Source organism: Macaca mulatta, chromosome 8 (genome assembly GCF_049350105.2).
Source record: "Macaca mulatta isolate MMU2019108-1 chromosome 8, T2T-MMU8v2.0, whole genome shotgun sequence".
NCBI classification, from domain to species: Eukaryota; Metazoa; Chordata; class Mammalia; order Primates; family Cercopithecidae; genus Macaca; species Macaca mulatta.
In genome coordinates, this window is record NC_133413.1 from 24,466,472 (window position 1) to 24,483,943 (window position 17,472).

The 17,472-nt window shown below is 47.0% G+C and overlaps 2 protein-coding genes across 7 annotated transcripts in view; one reads left to right on the forward strand and one right to left on the reverse strand.

Annotated features, from left to right (window-relative positions):
• The window catches only part of PEBP4 (phosphatidylethanolamine binding protein 4), a 228,894-nt gene that overhangs the window by 86,761 nt on the left and 124,661 nt on the right, over positions 1–17,472 (reverse strand). For all 4 annotated transcript variants that reach the window (XM_077942627.1, XM_015144898.3, XM_015144897.3 and 1 more), the window contains 1 exon segment: positions 16,476–16,574. In XM_077942627.1, coding sequence (XP_077798753.1) covers positions 16,476–16,574 — 99 coding nt within the window.
• LOC144330723 (uncharacterized) overlaps positions 1–17,472 on the forward strand; it is an 89,274-nt gene that overhangs the window by 16,072 nt on the left and 55,730 nt on the right. The window lies entirely within an intron of this gene.

Consider the following 17,472-nt stretch of genomic DNA (forward strand, 5'->3'; position numbering starts at 1 on the left):
TTCAGATTTTGGTTGCCTTTGCCTCAAGAGATGAATATATGCCCCCGTTTTCTTGGACACTTTCCTCCCTGCCTACCCCAATCCTACCCACCTTCGAGGCCCCACCCAACTCTGCTACTCCACACCCTCCCTGCCCATCCAACCTCCCCAAGGTCAGGCTCTTAATCCTAACCTTCTTCTATACCTCCCCCAGGACCTAGCAGAGCACAGAACTCATGGAGAGTAGAAATCTGTTGACCAATGAGATCATGCTGGGGAAAGATTAACCCTGTGGTTGATTAACAACCTTTGTGCAGTCACAGCTGTGCCTGAGAAGAGTGAGCCCCTAGTCACAGTGGGGAGGGGTGGGGAGAGACTTCAGGTCGACATGCATGATCTCACCGGAGCCTCACATCAGCCTTATGGGGTGCATGGTGTCTTTTATAGACTGGGGCTCACAGAGGCAGGTGACAGCTTCAGAGTCACAGAGCAGTCACATGGACCCAGGTCCACCTCGTGTCAGTATCCCTGTACCTACCACTGCACCACACCACCTCCTGGAGCAAAGAGATCCCTGCTTCCTGGCTGCCAGGTCCTCAGGGAGGTACCTGTTCCTGATGTGAAGCAGACAGGAAGATGCATGCAGAAATGGAGGGGAAGGTAGCTGGGGAAAGGGTGAGGGGTAGCGTCAGGGATCCTGGCCTCTACTGCCTTAAGGCTGGTTCCCAAAGAGATCAAGGATATTTTTTGGGGGGAAAATGTGTATTCATTAGGGAAAAAGCAGAACCTGAGCTTATCCCTTGGGAAATGGTTTTGCAAAAGCACACGTAGATGGGCATCTACACACACGCAATGCACACATGCATGCGCACACATATGCCTCCACACCCAGAGCCACAGCAGCCCGACTCCCAGCCACCGTGGCCCTCCCCCACCAAACTCCGCTCTCCCTCCTACCCTATATGTGCAATCTTGTGAAAACTCCACCACTCTTAAGGTTAATAAGGCTCATTTGCTTAAGATAGCACCTGTTTCTATGGTGACTCCTGCCACCCAGAATCTGTTCATCAACGGAGACAAGAAAACAGTGACTTCCACCCTCTTTGAAAGGAAAAAGCCAATTCTTAGTCAAGGGCTTGATGGGCCAGCAGCCCAGGGAGGTCTGGGCATCTGTCCTTCTACCCTGTTGAAGTCCCTCCCTGCTGCCCCTCCCCCCACCCCCAGCGTCTCCAGATTCTTCCCAAGTGCTCTGGACTGTGGGTTCCTCCTCCTTGTCTCTCTGCGAAGCAACAGAACCCGCTGCAGGAGGAGGATGTTGCTCTCTCCTGACTCTGGGCCACTGGCTAATTTGGCCCTCAGTCTCTGATCTCTCCACACCAGCTCCACCGTGGTCTTTCAGGGTGGAGGTTGGCAGGGGAGCCCCAAGAAGCCCCTGGGCCTTCCCACCCATCCCCACTACTCCCGTGCCAAGCCCGTCTCTCACCCGGCCCGGCACGCCTGGATTCCTGTAGCCACCCCCAACACGTCTCCTGCCATGGGGCTTGTCCTTCTCCAGTTTCTGCAGAAAGCTGCTAGCTGACTCCTTCTAAAATGGGAGCTGTTCAGGCCTCGCCCCTGCTCACTGGCCCACTCTGGTCTTCTGTGGTCTGTAGCTGAGCTTTGCAACACTGACCTGACACTCGTTCCAACCACAGGTCACAAATCACTAGAGAAGTAGATTCCCAGGGAGGTGTTGCTAATGATAAAGCTCCAGTGAGTGATTTACCTTCAAAAATAAATGAGAGTGGCTTCCACGTTCTCCCTCTAATAACGCCACTCTCATCAGTGTTCCAAGACACTTTGTTACTGGGAGAGCAAGCGCGCAGGGAATCGTGGGGGAACTTGGAGCTTGTTTTATGTGTTCTGAGGCCCAGGGGAGTGTGTCGTGCATGTGAACATTTTGGCAGAAAGAAGTCGAGGGCTGCTTAGTGGAGGATCAAGTATGGAATTATAAACTATCAGAGCCTGGTATTATCACCAAAATCTACCTCCCTGTTTGTGTTTGTAGGTGAGGTAATAGAGACCCACAGAACGGCAGAGACCGGAGCAGCATCACCAGCTAGCAAGCGGCCCAGCATACATGTCTTCCCCATTCTGGCTCCAAGCTTTTTTTGGAATATCACTCAGTCTCCTGCTCAGTAGAGCAAATCCCTCATGGCCTCCAAGGCCCTGTATCGTGAGACCTCCCTGCCTCTCCTCACTCTCCTCCCAGGATGGTACTCTGTTCTAGGTGGGCTGGGGTTAAGCTTGTTTATAAAGTCGCAGCACCTAGGGGCCAATCTAATCCGACCTCTGGCAGACGACTTCTCCTTGAATATCTCCAGACACAATACACGGCCCCTGAAGAGACAGCAGCCCTTTGGCTGCAAATACCACGTTTGTATCCCAAAGCCAGGCCACCTGTCTTGGTCTCTCCTGGGAGTTCCAGACTCATTTCAATCTCTCACTTAAAATCTAAAAGGCACCTCTGGCCGGGCACTGTGACTCACACCTGTAATCCCAGCACTTTGGGAGGCTGAGGCGGGTGGATCACGAGGTCAGGAGATCGAGACCATCCTGGCTAACATGGTGAAACCCCGTCTCTACTAAAAATACAAAAAATTGGCCAGGCGGGTGCCTGTAGTCCCAGCTACTCAGGAGGCTGAGGCAGGAGAATGGCATGAACCCGGGAGGTGGAGCTTGCAGTGAGCCGAGATTGCACCACTGCACTCCAGCCTGGGTGACGGAGCAAGATTCCATCTCAAAAAAAAAAAAAAAAAAAGTGCAAGGCAGGGACTGGGTGCAGTGGCTCACATCTGCAATCCCAGCACTTTGGGAGGCCGAGGTGGGAGGATTGCTTGAGGCCAATGGTTCAAGAGCGACCTGGGCAACATAGTGAGGCCCTATATCTATAAAAAATAAAAGTAAATAGTCAGGCCTGGTGGTGTGCACCTGTAGTCCTAGCTACTTAGGAGGCTGAGGCAGGAGGATGACTTGGGCCCAGGAGTTGGAGGCTGCAGTGAGCTATGATTGCACCACTGCACTCCACCCTGGGCAACAGAATGAGACCCTGTCTCCTGAAAGCAACAACAAAAAATGCAAAACAGTTTTTCCCCCCTGCTGGAAGTCCTCCCATAGGCTGTGTGCCAGACTCCTTGCCCAGGCCTGGATAAAGACCCGACATTGGTGGTTCTCAACCCCAGATGCATATTTTTTCTTTCTTTCTTTTCTTCTTTCTTTTCTTTTCTTTTCTTTTCTTCTTTCTTTTCTTTTCTTCCTTCCCCCTTTCCTTTCCTTTCCTTTCCTTTCCCCTTTCCTTTCCTTTCCTTTCCTTTCCTCTTTCCTTTCCTTCTTTCTTTCTTTCATTGTGATAAGGTCACTCGATATGAGATCCACCCTCTTTACAGTTTTTAAGTGTACAGTATGGTACTACTAACTATAGGCACCATGTTGTACAGCAGATCTCCAGGACTTAATCATCTTGAATTACTGAAACTTTACACCCATTGAACAGCAACGCCCCATTTCCTCCTCCCTTCACCCAGATGCATGTTCACATCCTCTGAGGAGCCTTAAAAATAAGGATGCCTGTGCTCCACCTCCAGAGATTCTGATTTAACGGGTCTGGGCGCAGTTAAACCGGGTGGATGGGTTAGAACCACCATCCTTCCTGGTCTCCCCTGCTGCCTCATGACCTCATCTCCTCCATGCTGCCCCGTAACCACCCTGCTCCAGTCATACCAGTCCCCATCTGATTCTGGAACACGTCAGCTCCTTCCTGCTATTCCCTTGGTCTGGGTGCCCTGTCCTCACGAGGTTGCCTGGTGAATTTCCACAGTGCTCACAGGTTTCCTTCTCTGGGGAACTTTCCCCGCTGCCCTCCTTCTCATCTCCATGGTTCTCAGGACTCAACTCCATCCTAACACTCCCCAGTCTGTAATTGAGTCATTGATTCTTCTCCTCTGCTCCCCTCACCAGACAGGGAGCTCCTTCGCAGAAAGGATGTCATTGCATACAGGTCAGCACAGAGGACCTTTAGGGCAGGTCAGCTGCTCTGCATGGTACTATCATGGTGGATACATGTCGTTATGCATTTGTCCAAACCTATGCAACATACAACATCAAGAGTGAACCCTAATGTAAACTATGGACTTTGGGTGATCATGATGTAGGTTCATGGATTATTAGCGATCGCCAGTGTTTTGTTTTGTTTTGTTTTGAGACCGATTTTTGCTCTTGTTGCCCAGGCTGGTGTGCAATGGCACGATCTTGGCTCACCACAACCTCTGTCTCCTGGGTTCAAGTGATTCTCCTGCCTCAGCCTCCCAAGTAGGTGGGATTACAGGCATGCGCCACCATGCCCGTATAATTTTGTATTTTTAATAGAGACAAAGTTTCTCCATGTTGGTCAGGCCGGTCTTAAACTCCCAACCTTAGGTGATCCTCCCACCTCGGCCTCCCAAAGTGCTGGGATTACAGGCATGAGCCACCATGCCCAGCCATGATCATCAGTGTTAAGTTCGTCAGTTATAACAAACAAACCACTCTGGTGCCAGATGTTGATAGTGGAGGAGGCTTGGGGCAGGCAGCAAGTATACGGAAATGCTCTGTACCCTGCTCTCTTTTGCTGTGAATGTAAAATGCTCCAAAAAATAAAACCTATTTTTTTTTAAAGTGAAAAAAAAAAAAAGGATTTGATTGCATAAACTTTCTGATCTGCAGTGCCTGAATGAAACCTATTGTCTAAAATGTGCTAAGCACATGCTGAATGAATGAATGAATGAATGATCTCATAGATGCACAGAAAGGAGAGGTATAACTCTTCAATGGTCTAAAGCCTTTACTTTTATTGATGTGGCTTAAGATGATATTAACTGTCTTAACTCTCACACTGTGGCTTGACATTCTATTATTAGCTTAAAATTTAGATTAAAATTAGCTTCAAAACTAGCTAAAACTCCTCTTGATCTTTTTCCCTCATGAACCTCTGACATGCCAGATCTTCCCCCTTCTGTATGTGTGCAACTGATTTAGAACCTAAATATAGAACTTTAGATTAATCCCTATTAAATTTAAATTTCTCAATGCAGGCACATCCTTTTGATTTGCCAAAATTAACTGTTTTATGTTACCCATCAAATTAGCTATTCCTTGAAACTTTGACCTAAAATTTGGTGAGCATGCTATCCATGAAGATATTGAACAAGGTAACTGGGTGTGGTGGCTCGCACCTGTAATTCCAGCACTTTGGGAGGCCGAGGCAGGCAGATCACCTGAGGTCAGGAGTTTGAGATCAGCCTGGCCAATATGGTGAAACCCTGTCTCTACAAAAAATACAAAAATTAGCCAGGTGTGGTGGCATGCGCCTGTAATCCCAGCCACTCAGGAGGCTGAGGCAGGAGAATCACTTGAAGCCAGGAGGTAGAGGTTGCAATGAGCCAAGATCATACCACTGCACTCCAGCCTGGGTGACAGAGCAAGACTCTGTCTCAAAAAAAAAAAAAAAAAAGATATAAACAAGGTGAGGCACTCAGGCCAGAATCTTGTGGCATGTCACCAGGGACCAACTTTAAGATTGGTACTAATTCATTTGTCACCTCTTCAGGAATGATTTGTTAACAAGTCACAAACCCCCAACTAACACAACAGTCATTGAAGCAACATCTCTCCCCCTTGGCCAAAAGGTTACCACAATTGACTTGTTCTAATGCCTGGCTCAGCCAACCTGTACTGTGCTTACTGACAGCATCCTCCTGGTCCAAGGGGTCAGTGCATTTCCCAACAAAGAACTCTGAGTGGTCAGGCATGATTTGTTTTTGGTGAATCTATGCTGACTTCTCATGTGCACTGTTTTCTTTTCTATATTGTCTCAGACCATCTGCTTATTAAACTGTTTTTGAATTTTGATGTTTTGATGAGGACTGATATTACACTTACCAGCCTAAATTTGGGAATCCACATTTTCCTTCCCTATTTCTGGAAATGATTTCGTGATTGCAAATCTAAGCTCTTTCTGGACCTTGGAGGTGTAATTTATCTAGCAATCTCAACTCATTTAAAGCAATGGCCTGTTTATGGACTGCAGAAGAGTTTTTGTAAGAGGGGGCAGAGCAGGTAATAGTCCACAAAGGCCTACAAGGTCTGAGCAGGTCTGAGACACTACAAGCAGATCAGCAGGAGACCATGAGGGTTGTGGCGCAGGCAGGGCCCAGAGCCTCAAAGGCCTTGAGTAACACACTGGGGAGAGGGGTCTGTCCTGAGATACTGGGGAATCACTGCAGGGCTTCAAATAGGAAAGCAGTATGATCCTATTTAGATTTTAGAAAAATTATCCCATGAAAGAAAGGTTCACATTTTTGTAAATGGTGAGATTATAAGAGGGGAATCTGTTAGTAGATGTTTGCAATAACAACCTAGAGACATCTATAACAATCAAGGGCCTCACTTAACTCACCTATCTTGGCTTTTAATTTATGTTTATGATTCTTTTCTTCTACACCATTAAAATTGTTGAGTTTTTAATTACACTGTTCCTTTCCTGAAATGCAATTGCTTGTATCCTCTGACTTTTCCAGGGCTGCTCATAATTTCAAGGCCCAGGTCAAGTCTTATCTGCATTGTTAAGATAAGAGTTATAAGAGTTGATAAGAGATGGAGTGGCGTCACTCTGTCCACCTACCAAACCTCCACCTCCATCCATTCATCCATCCATCCATCCACCTACCCAATCTCTATCCATCATCCATCTACCCACCCACCCAACCTCTGTCCACCTATCCATTCATCCACCTACTCGACCTCTATCCATTCATTCATCCATCCATCTATCCATTAACCTAACCAATGTCTATCTATCCATCCATCCAGCAACCTACCTAACCTTTATCCATCCATTCATCCATTCATGCATCCATCCACCTACCCAACCTCTATCCATTCATTCATCCATCTATCCACCCACCTACCTAACTTCCACCCATTCGTCACTCCATCCATCTATCCATGCATCTGTCCATCCACCTATCCAACTTCCATCCATCCACCCTCCCATCTACCCAATCTCCATCCATCTATCCATCCATCCATCCATCCATCCATCCCTCCATCTATTCATCCATCCATCCACCACCCACCCACCTATTCAACCTCCATCTATCCCTCTATCCATTCACCTACTCACCTCTATTCACCCATTCACCCATCTCTTCCTTCATTCTTTATTCATTCATTCATTTCTTCATGCCTTCATTAATTCTACATTTACTGAGGGCCCTTAATGTTTTGGGCTAAGTGCTGAGAATATAAGAAGACACATTTCTGCTCTCCAGGAACTCATGGTCTAAGAGGGAAAAGAGACTCATAAATAATAATGAGGGCACTAATTGAGGTTTGACTGAGTGTGGCAGCAGCATGGCAGGACTGACTAACTCAGTCTGAGGGTGGTAGAGCAAGCCTTTAGGCAGAGGTGACATCTGAGCTGAGCCTTGAAGTAGGAGGAGTTGCCTCACTGAGAAGAGGAGGGTGCTCCCAATTTCCACAGCAATTTGAGTCTAAAAAGCCCACTTGGAGTTGACAAAATCATTGAGTACTGCTCTCTCATTATTTCCTATGTGTTGGCCCTGTCTTTCCAACTGGGCAGCAGAAAAACCACATTTTAAATCCCTAACATGTACTCACCAGATTTGATTTGATTTGATTTTTATTTATCGTATTTTATTAGTAGCCACAGTGCTGAGAGCAGTGCAGGTCAAACAATCAATCCTAACAGCTCCCTGTTACATCTATGCCCACTGGTGACTTTTCTCCTTCAAGGTCTTTGAAGCGATAACCACACAGGCAGCTCATTCTCCTGGCCAGGCCCTGTCCTACCTCTTGGGAGTGACATATGTTTTGTACCATCGAAGGCTCGGCTTTCTAAGCTTCCTATGGAGGATTGAGGGTGGTAAAGGATGGAAGGAGGAGAGAGCCAGCATATACATAGCAACTACTAAGCGCCAGGTGCTACGTGCTGGGTGTTTCACAAATGTTATCTCGTTAAATCCTCAACATTCCTGTGAGGTCGACGTTAGTTTCCTCTTATACAGACGAGGAAACAGATTCAGGGAGGTAAACAATTTGCTCATAGTAAGTCAGAGAATCAATCTCCTGCGTCCACACTGCACTTGGAGCCCCAGTCCAGGGCTGTGCATGGCTGAGGCTGGTGTGGCTAGAGGTAGAGGGGCCACCAATCTCAAACCAAACTGCTTACACCAGCACCACCACCTCTTAGCCCCCACACATGGCCCAATATAAGCTGTCATCTGGGCAGGGCCTAGGTAGTGGGTGTGGAACCCACTTAGACTCTGGAGTAGTAATATGGCCTCATGAGTAGGCATGTAGGTTTTGGGCTCCAATCTCAGGCAACCACTTGCTAGCTGTGACATCTTGGGCAAGTTGCTTACCCACTCTGGGCCTCAATTTCTTATCTCCATTACCTCCCTCTTTTATGAGGACTACATGAGGTGCTTATGTAAAGCACAGCACTTGGCATTACTTGCCAAGTGCATCAATGATGTTTTTTCTTATTTTCCTTCTTCCTCTTCCCTCTCTCCTTTTCCTCCTCCTTTTTATTCTCTCTTCATTAGTTATTGTTGTTGTTAATATGTTCTATGGATATGAGCTATAGGAAGGGTGTCTGTGGCCAGGAGAGACAATATGGCAGGTGGAGACACTGTTGGAGATGCCAAGGGGCACACCTTACAGGTCACCTGCACCAGCCTTCTACCCAGAGTGAAAATTCTCTGGGTCACCCATGGGTAATTACTGTCATTCACAAAAGCCTGCTCCTCGGTGGAATATATGCGCAGTTCTTGAGCAGTTCAAATTCTTAGAAAGTTCTAACTCATAAGGGACCAAAATGTGGTTCCCTGGAAACTTCCCCCACTGGTCCTGAATCGGCCTAGTGAAGTCCGGCAAGATCTCTTCTGTTTTCCAATGAGATTTCCTTAACTCTTTAAAGGCCATTCCTTCTCATGCGTCTGTAGTTGTTCCAATAGGCTAGCCTTTCCTACTTCTTTCCGCTGCTGCTGACCTGATGTGGTTTCTACCGAACTTGACCATTCAGATTGCTTTCCTATGCTGGTCACTATCCCTCTTAAATTACTGCGGCCAGAACAGAAGACATTATTCCAGTGTGGCATAAACAATGCAAACAGATAGAACTTTCTAAGACCGAGGAAGGATCACCATGCTTCAAAGACGCTGCCTGCCCTCGCCCTCTCCCCTCCCCGCTCCCCAACCCCATCGCTTCCTAAGAGCATCTGCTCAGGGGTGAGTGTCTGAGGCACAGAGGACAGTGACAAGCCCAGGTTCCTCATGTCAGGGCAAGGGTGGATATGGGTTTCTGGTCTTACACATTTTCTGGGTTTGCCCATGAAGGAGTGCCGGGAGCCACCAGCTACCCCCTCAGAGCTGAGATCAGAGTTGGGTGAGCAAGACACCCTCTGGGGTGTCTCATGGAGGTCTGGGGTGTGTGTGTGTGTGTGTGTGTGTGTGTGTGTGTGTGTGTGAGAGAGAGAGAGACAGACACAGAGAGAGAGAGAAAGAGAAAGAAAGAGTGAGTTTTCTGCCTGATCCAGGAATTCTCCTGGATGGCAGAATTGGTTTCCATAACGACTTTCTGATATAAACATATTTGATAAAAATAAGTTAACAGCGGAGCTGTGGTGGAGCACGGAATCTCAGAGTGCTGAGAGAGAGAGAGAGAGAGAGAGAGAGAGAGAGAGAGAGAAACCTCCTAGAAGAACAGCATTTTCTTTCTCTTTCACCCCACCTAGTCAGCCTCTCTATACACGCTTGCCATAAACCAACGAAAAAGCTTTGTTTACAATATTCCTGTATATACTGGCTCCCTTCCTGCATGTATACCTTATTCATGTCCGCAGTCTCTCTTTCTCTCTATCTCTCTTTCTCCTTAGTTACCTGAAGCACTACAGTATGTATGGGATAATATGATAAATTCATTTCCAATTCACTGCATTATCCCTTGAATATTTTAATGACTCATTGAATGAAGTGAAAAAAAGCTATTTCAAATGAACAATTATGCTGCATTAGTCTAAGGGCTGATTATATTTAAACACTGCTCACATGGATAACAGGACACAGCGACCTCAGCATACGAGAGCTAATTTGGCTCTTATCTCCAAATAATTTCACATAGCAAATTACCATGAAAACCTAAAGGGCTTTAAAAACATTCATCAAAAGATAATATTCCACTTTGTAGCAACATTTTATTTAAATTATTTTGAATGGGAGCAAAAGCATCTCTGGGGCGGGACAATGACAGCAGAGTGGGACTGTGAGTGATAAGGAGATGGCAGGGGCACTGGCTTCTGTTAAAAATAGAGGTGGGAAGTGTTGGAGAGGAAGGGGCTGCAGCCCCAAATGTGGCCAGTGCACCATAGGCCTGGCTGTCACTTGCAGCCCAGCATCACACCTGGGCTGTGGCCTGGGATGACTCCAGGGAGCCTGCTCTGGTCCAGGAGGTCACAGGGGATCCCTAGAGATGGAATTATGGGACTGACTGAACCCTTCCAGGCCCCAACATGCTTTGGTTTCCACAAAAGCCAGCTGGGGTCATGTTAGGTCCTCCAGGCTGGGCCTGGACTCATCTAGTTTCAAAGGGCAAAAGGATGAGCTGTGTTGGGCACTGTCTAGAATCTTTACTTTGCAAAACATGAGTCCAATTATCTAAGGGAATTTGCTAAATCATAAGTAGCTGCTATGGTCAGATGTCAAAGTTGGGGGTTGTGGGGGAGATAATTACATTTACCAAGGTCCTACTGTTCTGTGTTAGAAGCCTTAATCTCATTGAACGCTGGGAAATAGATATTATTAACATGCCCATTTTAATGAAGAAACTGAGCCTCAGAGGCTTCTCCTCTTTGCATATGTAATTTCCTTTTTCCTTGTCTCCACTCTGAAGGGTGAGGATTTCTGTCAGTTTCACAGAGGTGAAGTTGCAGTCTCAGACAGGTCAAACAACTAGCGCAGTAGTGGAACCGATCACTCAGTCACAAGTGTCCTGGCACGTGCTACCCACATAACTGGAAAGCAGGGAGCTGTAATTCTTGCCCTGTTTATTGGATTTCCCATTATCTCATTTACCTAATGCACTTAGAGGTCCTTCCCACCTGGAAGTGGCAGAGCCTGGAACCTCCTCTCGTTCATCTGACCTAAAGTCCAAGCTCTTTCCCTTTCCCTTCAGGATGGCCACATACAAGTCTGGTTAACAACCACCTGGTTTATGGCCACCTCTGTGCTGTCTCCATCAGCACGCACCCTTTATGGCCCATAGATCTGAACCTATGTGTTAGGGAGCCTAAGCCATGCCTTTTAGCTGCTTATTACTTAAAATGGATCCTCACAGTACAGGTCAAAGCATGCATGGAAATTACACAAATATCAGTGGCAAAACTGCAAATACAGCTCTAAAGAAAGAAGTCATTATTAATCCCATTTCCTTGGTTTGACCTCTTCATCTGAACTTGCAGGCCTGATAAAGATTGTTTATTCTGTTTATTATCATTAGCGGGCTTCTGGATATATAGAAAATGAGATTATATCATTATTTTTATATCGATATATTTAAATTTCTACAGGCTCTGCCGCTCCATTGATTAGAAACAAGGATACACGTGCTGCTTCCTATAGTGCCTCTCTCTAGGGAGGCTTCTCTTCTTTGCATATGTAATTTCCTTTTTCCTTGTCTCCACCCTGAAGAGTGAGGATTTCTGTCAGTTTCACAGAGGCGAAGTTGCAGTCTCAGAGAGGTCAAACAACTCTCTCAGCAGTGGAACCGATCACTCAGGCACAAGTGTCCTGCCACGTGCTACCCACATAACTAGAAAGCAGGGAGCTATAATTCTTGCCCTGTTTATTGGATTTCCCATTATCTTATTCACCTAATGCACTTAGAAGCCCTTAGGAAAAAAACCTCTAATTATGGAAAAATTTAACCCTACAGAAAAGTAGACAAAATAATGACCCTTTAGAGACCCTTTTAATTCAACCCAGAAATGGTTGCATTTACAGTTGCCAAAGGTTGAGGGCACTGAATGAAAGGGAACCATGAACTTGCCAGTTTCCTTTTCTTTCTTAAAACAAAAAAGATATTCAGGGCAAATTTTAGAATCATTGACGGTTTCTAGGAAGATTTTCTTTTTTGGAAGTAAAAAGGTACTCTTGTCTCCTTAATTGTTCTTAGTGTTCTTTGTCACCAGTCATGATATTCTTTGTGGAAAGTATTAATATACCATCTTCCTGTGTTCAATATTCCCATTAACAATAAAAAGTCTAATGAAAATATCTGCATGAAAAGCCCTGAACACTAATTTCAGAGACAAATAAAAGATGAACCAATAAGTGTTTCTTTGAAAATGAATGATGCAAATTAATTGATATCTTAATGAGCTTTCAGCATGAAGATTATTAGTTAGATGGAATCAGAACAGAAAATCATCTTTAAGGAAATGCTAAGGACACTGCAGTTGAGGAGAAAGGTGTTATCTGTCAATGCTCAGTTAGAAATCTCTCTTGCTCAATGAGAACCTTTCAAAGAGGGAGCCAAGTGGGATAGCATGCCTTATGTATCCGTGTCTGCCTGTCCTAGCCTGGCCAGGTTTGGAGACTGGAGCCTAGTCCTGTTCCGGAGTTGATGGAAACCCACAGGTATAGGAAGTTCCACCCTAAGCCAGCCTCTGGGGGCCTCGTAATACCACTACTGAGTTGTGGATTCCTTCCTTGGGCTTCTAGAATAGAAGCCCTGTGAGGGCAGAGCCTTCCTCAATTTTCTTTGTGTTTGTGATGCCAGTGCTAGCCTAGCTACCTGATTTAGAGCAATAATAAGAATATAACAGCAAGTAACAATGTAGAGCTTACTGTGTTCTGGGTATTGCTCTGAGCACTTTCCTTGAAATAATGCGCTTAAGCTTCATAGCAACAGTGTGAGGTAGGTATACTACTATCTCCAGCTTATGACTGAGTATATTGAGACACAGAGAGGTTGAGCAACTAGCCCAAGATCACACAGCTAATAATGGTAGATTAGGAATTCAAACCACAGCAGTCTAGCTCCGGAGTCCTCGCTGTTAACCACTGTCCTATACTGAATAGTGTTCTATATCTATTTCTTGAATTAAATGAACAAAAGGGTACTATGAATGGATGCCTTGTCCCTATTGCCAGGCATCTAACTTCTAGTTTTTATTTAAGTTATCCAAAGTTCCAGAGCTTTATCCTACTCCGTACTAAACCCTGCCAGCCCCTCTTTGGAATGGAGGTTGGGGGGTGCCACAGATCTTTCTTGTATTCCTAAAAACTAGTTGCTGTCCTGTTTCAACCCAGATAGGCTATCAAAAAATTGTCCCTACTGAAGGGCTCCTATGGCCATGGCCTGATCTACCATCCAGTTTGACCTGGCCCCCTAATATCAGGGTCAGCTGAAGTTCCACCAGGTTTGCTTCTGTGGTCATTGTGAACGACAGGGCCATGGTCACTCTCTGTCTGCATAGACTTTATGGCAGGCTTTCCTACTGAGGCTGTTTGGGTAATGATGGTGTTTAGGGTGTAGCATTACAGGGTCCAAAACACTTACCTAGCGTGTTCTATTTAACAAGATAGTATTCCCTGGGGACAGTTCCCTGGAAGCATCTACCCATAAAGGGGAGTCAGAAAAAGAACTCTGGGAGTGAGCCGGCGGGTGGTGGAGGGAACCACAGAGATGATGCCTTCCATGTTATAGAGAGGGGATAGTGGCTCCTTGTCCTAGTGGAGTTGATGGGAGAGATGTGGTTTGAACTCAGGCCACATGGTACGGCAGGGAAGGCGTGTGACTTGGGGTTAAGGGGTGAGGATTGAAGACTCACCTTTCTAACCCACTAGCTAAGAGGCAGCATCATCATTCAGCCTCTCTGGGCTCTACTTTCCCCATCTATAAAACGAGGATGATGTCTATTTCACAAAGTGGTGTTGAGCTTCAAGAGTTTTAAAAGTGCTTTTCACTTGAAATTGCTCCACAAATGAGTGATGTTAGGAAGGACCAAGGCATCCCTGCTCTACAGTCTTCCTTCAATCTGCTCAATCCCTCTGGATGCTTGTTGAGCCGGAATGCCATGTTCTCCCCAGACCGACCGAGGGGGCGGTTCTGCAGGTGGGGTAGTGCCTGGGCAGCTGCATTTTAACAAGCTCGTCTGCCAATTTGAACGCACTCAACTGTTTGAGACCCACTTAGCAGCGGCGAACACCAACACAAAGTAAGTGCTCCGGGTTTGATCACAGCCTTCGCTTCCTCTGGTCGAGGCCTAGAACCTGAGACCTAAATGAATTTGGTTGACACCGACTCTGTGGTTGGCGGAATTTTGGGGAAGGTGGGCGGGGCCAAGTGGATATTGCTGCCGCTTCCTGCTGAACACTCACGAGGGAAGCGGTACAAATGCGACGGAAACCCAAGCCTCCTCCGGCCTGGGCGGGAAGGCCGAGGGCCGCACCCGGGCAGGTGGCACTGGTAAGCTCTGTGGCTTAGCAGCCTTGCCGGACAGCTGCCACCTGTCACCTGCCACCTGTTCTACTTCTAAGCTGGGCTGCCGAGGCTAAACTCATGTTTGGTGCACAGAGCTCCTGTGAGATGTCCCTTCTGAGTATGGGGGTGAGGGGAGTGGAGGAGTGGGGGGTCTTCAGGCTTGGAAGAGAGGCAGCCTCATGGTCTCAAGTCCTTTCAATTCTGAAGTCATCCCATCCCTAGCTGCTTTCGCACTTCGGCCTCAGGACTGCCGAGCAGAGCTCCCTAACAGGAAGCCCTGTGTGCCTGGGATGGCTGTGAATGTGACCTTCAGAGCAATACTTCTCTCTTGAGTGTTTCACCCCTGAGACTGAGGGGAGGCCTAAGTTCAGAAAATGACAATGCTCTAGCTTTGGGGGGTGAAGGGGAGATGCCAGATCTTTCTCTCATGCTCACCGCTCTCTTCCCCCTTCCTGATGGCTCAAACCTCCCAGCTCTGTCCCTTTGTGTGCTTATGGTGTTTGGCCAGGGAAGTGTGTGGCGTAAGAGAGGTGGCTCCAGCACTGCCCATGAAGCTGCTGCTCGGGTCTCCCTTGAGGAAGCCCCTTCCAGGGCCATAGGCAGGGCTACCTCTAAGGATGGCTGTCCACCCGAGCTCCCTGGGAGGGGCCCTGGTCACTGGGCCACCAGCTGGTTACAAGGGTAACTCCCCTGTCACCCCCCTACTCCCACCCAGTGGCTGTGAGAACCCTGCCTTGCTCAGGATGGTCAGAAGCTAGTTCAGATTTCAACCCCTTCCTCTACCCACAGTTCTGGAAGGAAAAACACAAACCCCTCATAGTTGCAGAATTGTCTGTTTTCCAAAGTGCTATCGTAAGTCATTGGCTCATCACAATCACAGCAAGTCAGCAGCACGTTTCCCATATTACAGAGCAAGATGAAATGTCCAGAGGAGCCGACAGAGGTTGGTAGCCAGCCAAGGTCCAAACCACAGCCAAACTTTGTTTTTCTAGTTCTCAGTTCCCACTATCTTACAGGGTTGATGCCTTTGTACACTCTTTGCAAAGCCCATCTGCAGGTGTTCTAGGCACAGATTCATGACTGTTTGAGGCTAGTGTGGACTTCCCCAAAGAGTACTGCCAGGCACTCATGAACAGAAAGTTCAATAACCAAATGCAATTGGGAAATCAGTGTATATGATATAGTGCATATTAGACTAGTAAAATCTCCAAAAGCCCTTCAGTTAGAAACAGAATGAGTTCAGTTCAACCCAGAGTATCTGAAACTTGTTTGGCAACACAGCCTTTCCCTCCCACATAATGGCACAAACAAGCCACCAGATTTGAGGACCCTCCCTGAAGAGGGTGAGCCAAGCTCCTTCACAATTATCATGATGACAAAGACACGAAGATGAGAGGCGGCCACTTGTTTCTGTACACAAAGAAAAGGAAGTTGCTGTGCCTCTCTCACGCCCCGTGCCCCATCACGGGGAGGAGCTCCAGGACTTCCTTGGCCAGTTCTGCCACCTGCACGTCTCAGAATCCCCTCAGTGCCCCCAAATCTAGTGGTGTGCTGAAGCCAATTGTTAACGTTTCAGAAACAGTGTGAGTCAGTTGTTAAATCATCAGGAGCTTGAAATTAAATCACCACTCCTGTGGTGGGAGTATTTATTTATACCATAAAAATCAGCAAACACTAGAAATCAGGGCTCCCCCCACCCTTCCAGAAGGCTGGGTTACCAGCATACCACTGGCCCTGGGACACTTTTTGAAATTGTTGGAAAACTTGGGAGGGCTCTGACAGCTGAGTGCTGGGGGAGAGGGGACATGGAAGTCCTCGCTCCAACCCTCTGGGATGAGAGGTGGGAACGGCACTGAATAATAATCTTCCAGCTACGACCCCAAATGAGTCAGAGAGTGCCTCCTGGCCTGCTTACCTCGATATCTGTTACCAGCCAATGTCTCCAGAATTTCTGTGTGGGTTCCGCTCTGCTTGGGGCATCTGGATCCACCATCAACAGGATATAGGTTGCGCCCTGTAACACATGTACCAAAAGGTAATGTAGCGTCATGGCTGAAATAGGAAAATACCACGGGCAGACCTCCTTTTCCCGCCATTCCAACTGAGAATGGCTGAGTAGCCCCGTGGCATCCTATCCAATTTGTCCTTGTTCTCGTGACATCCCTCTCACATCACGTTTATTCTCAGAGAAATGGCATCTATGAAGCAGACAGCAGGACTCTTGGCTTCCCCTTTGTGAGGAAGAATAAATCCAACAAGATATACGTACCAATCACCTGGGAGTTCCGAGCGCTGTGCTGGGTGCTGTGGAGGAATTAAGGAAACCTAAAACAGGTCTCTGATCCTCAAGAAGCATCCAGTGTAGTTGGAGTGACTTGCTTATCAATTCAACAAATACATGAGGACTTATTGTGTGCCAAGAACGGCACCCATCATGAAGAATACCAGGATTCATTCATCCCTTCAACAAGCCTTTGCTGAACACCTACTATGTACCAGGAGCTGCTCCAGATGCCAGGAGGCAACAGAGCACAAGACAGTAAGGTTCATACTTTCAGGAAACTTTTATTCTAGGTAAAAGGCATAGATAATAAAAATAAATAAATAAGCAAGGGAACATGTGAGTACTGCTATGATGAAAATAAAACAGGGTGGGATGAGAGGTGGGAAGTGTTCTGGAAGGAAAAAAATAGCTGCTATGAAGGTCTTCAGGTGGGAAAAATAAGTAGGCTTTGAGGAGCAAGGAAGAGTACCATTGTGGCCAGGGACAAGCCAGGGGGAGGGTGGACATGGCAGGTCGGGGAGGGAGCAGAGGCCAGGCCACAGGGGGCTCTCTAGGCCTGGGTAGGGAGTGGGATTTTGTTCAAGGTGCAACACAGAACTGCTTCAGGGTTTTAGGTAGGACAGTGATA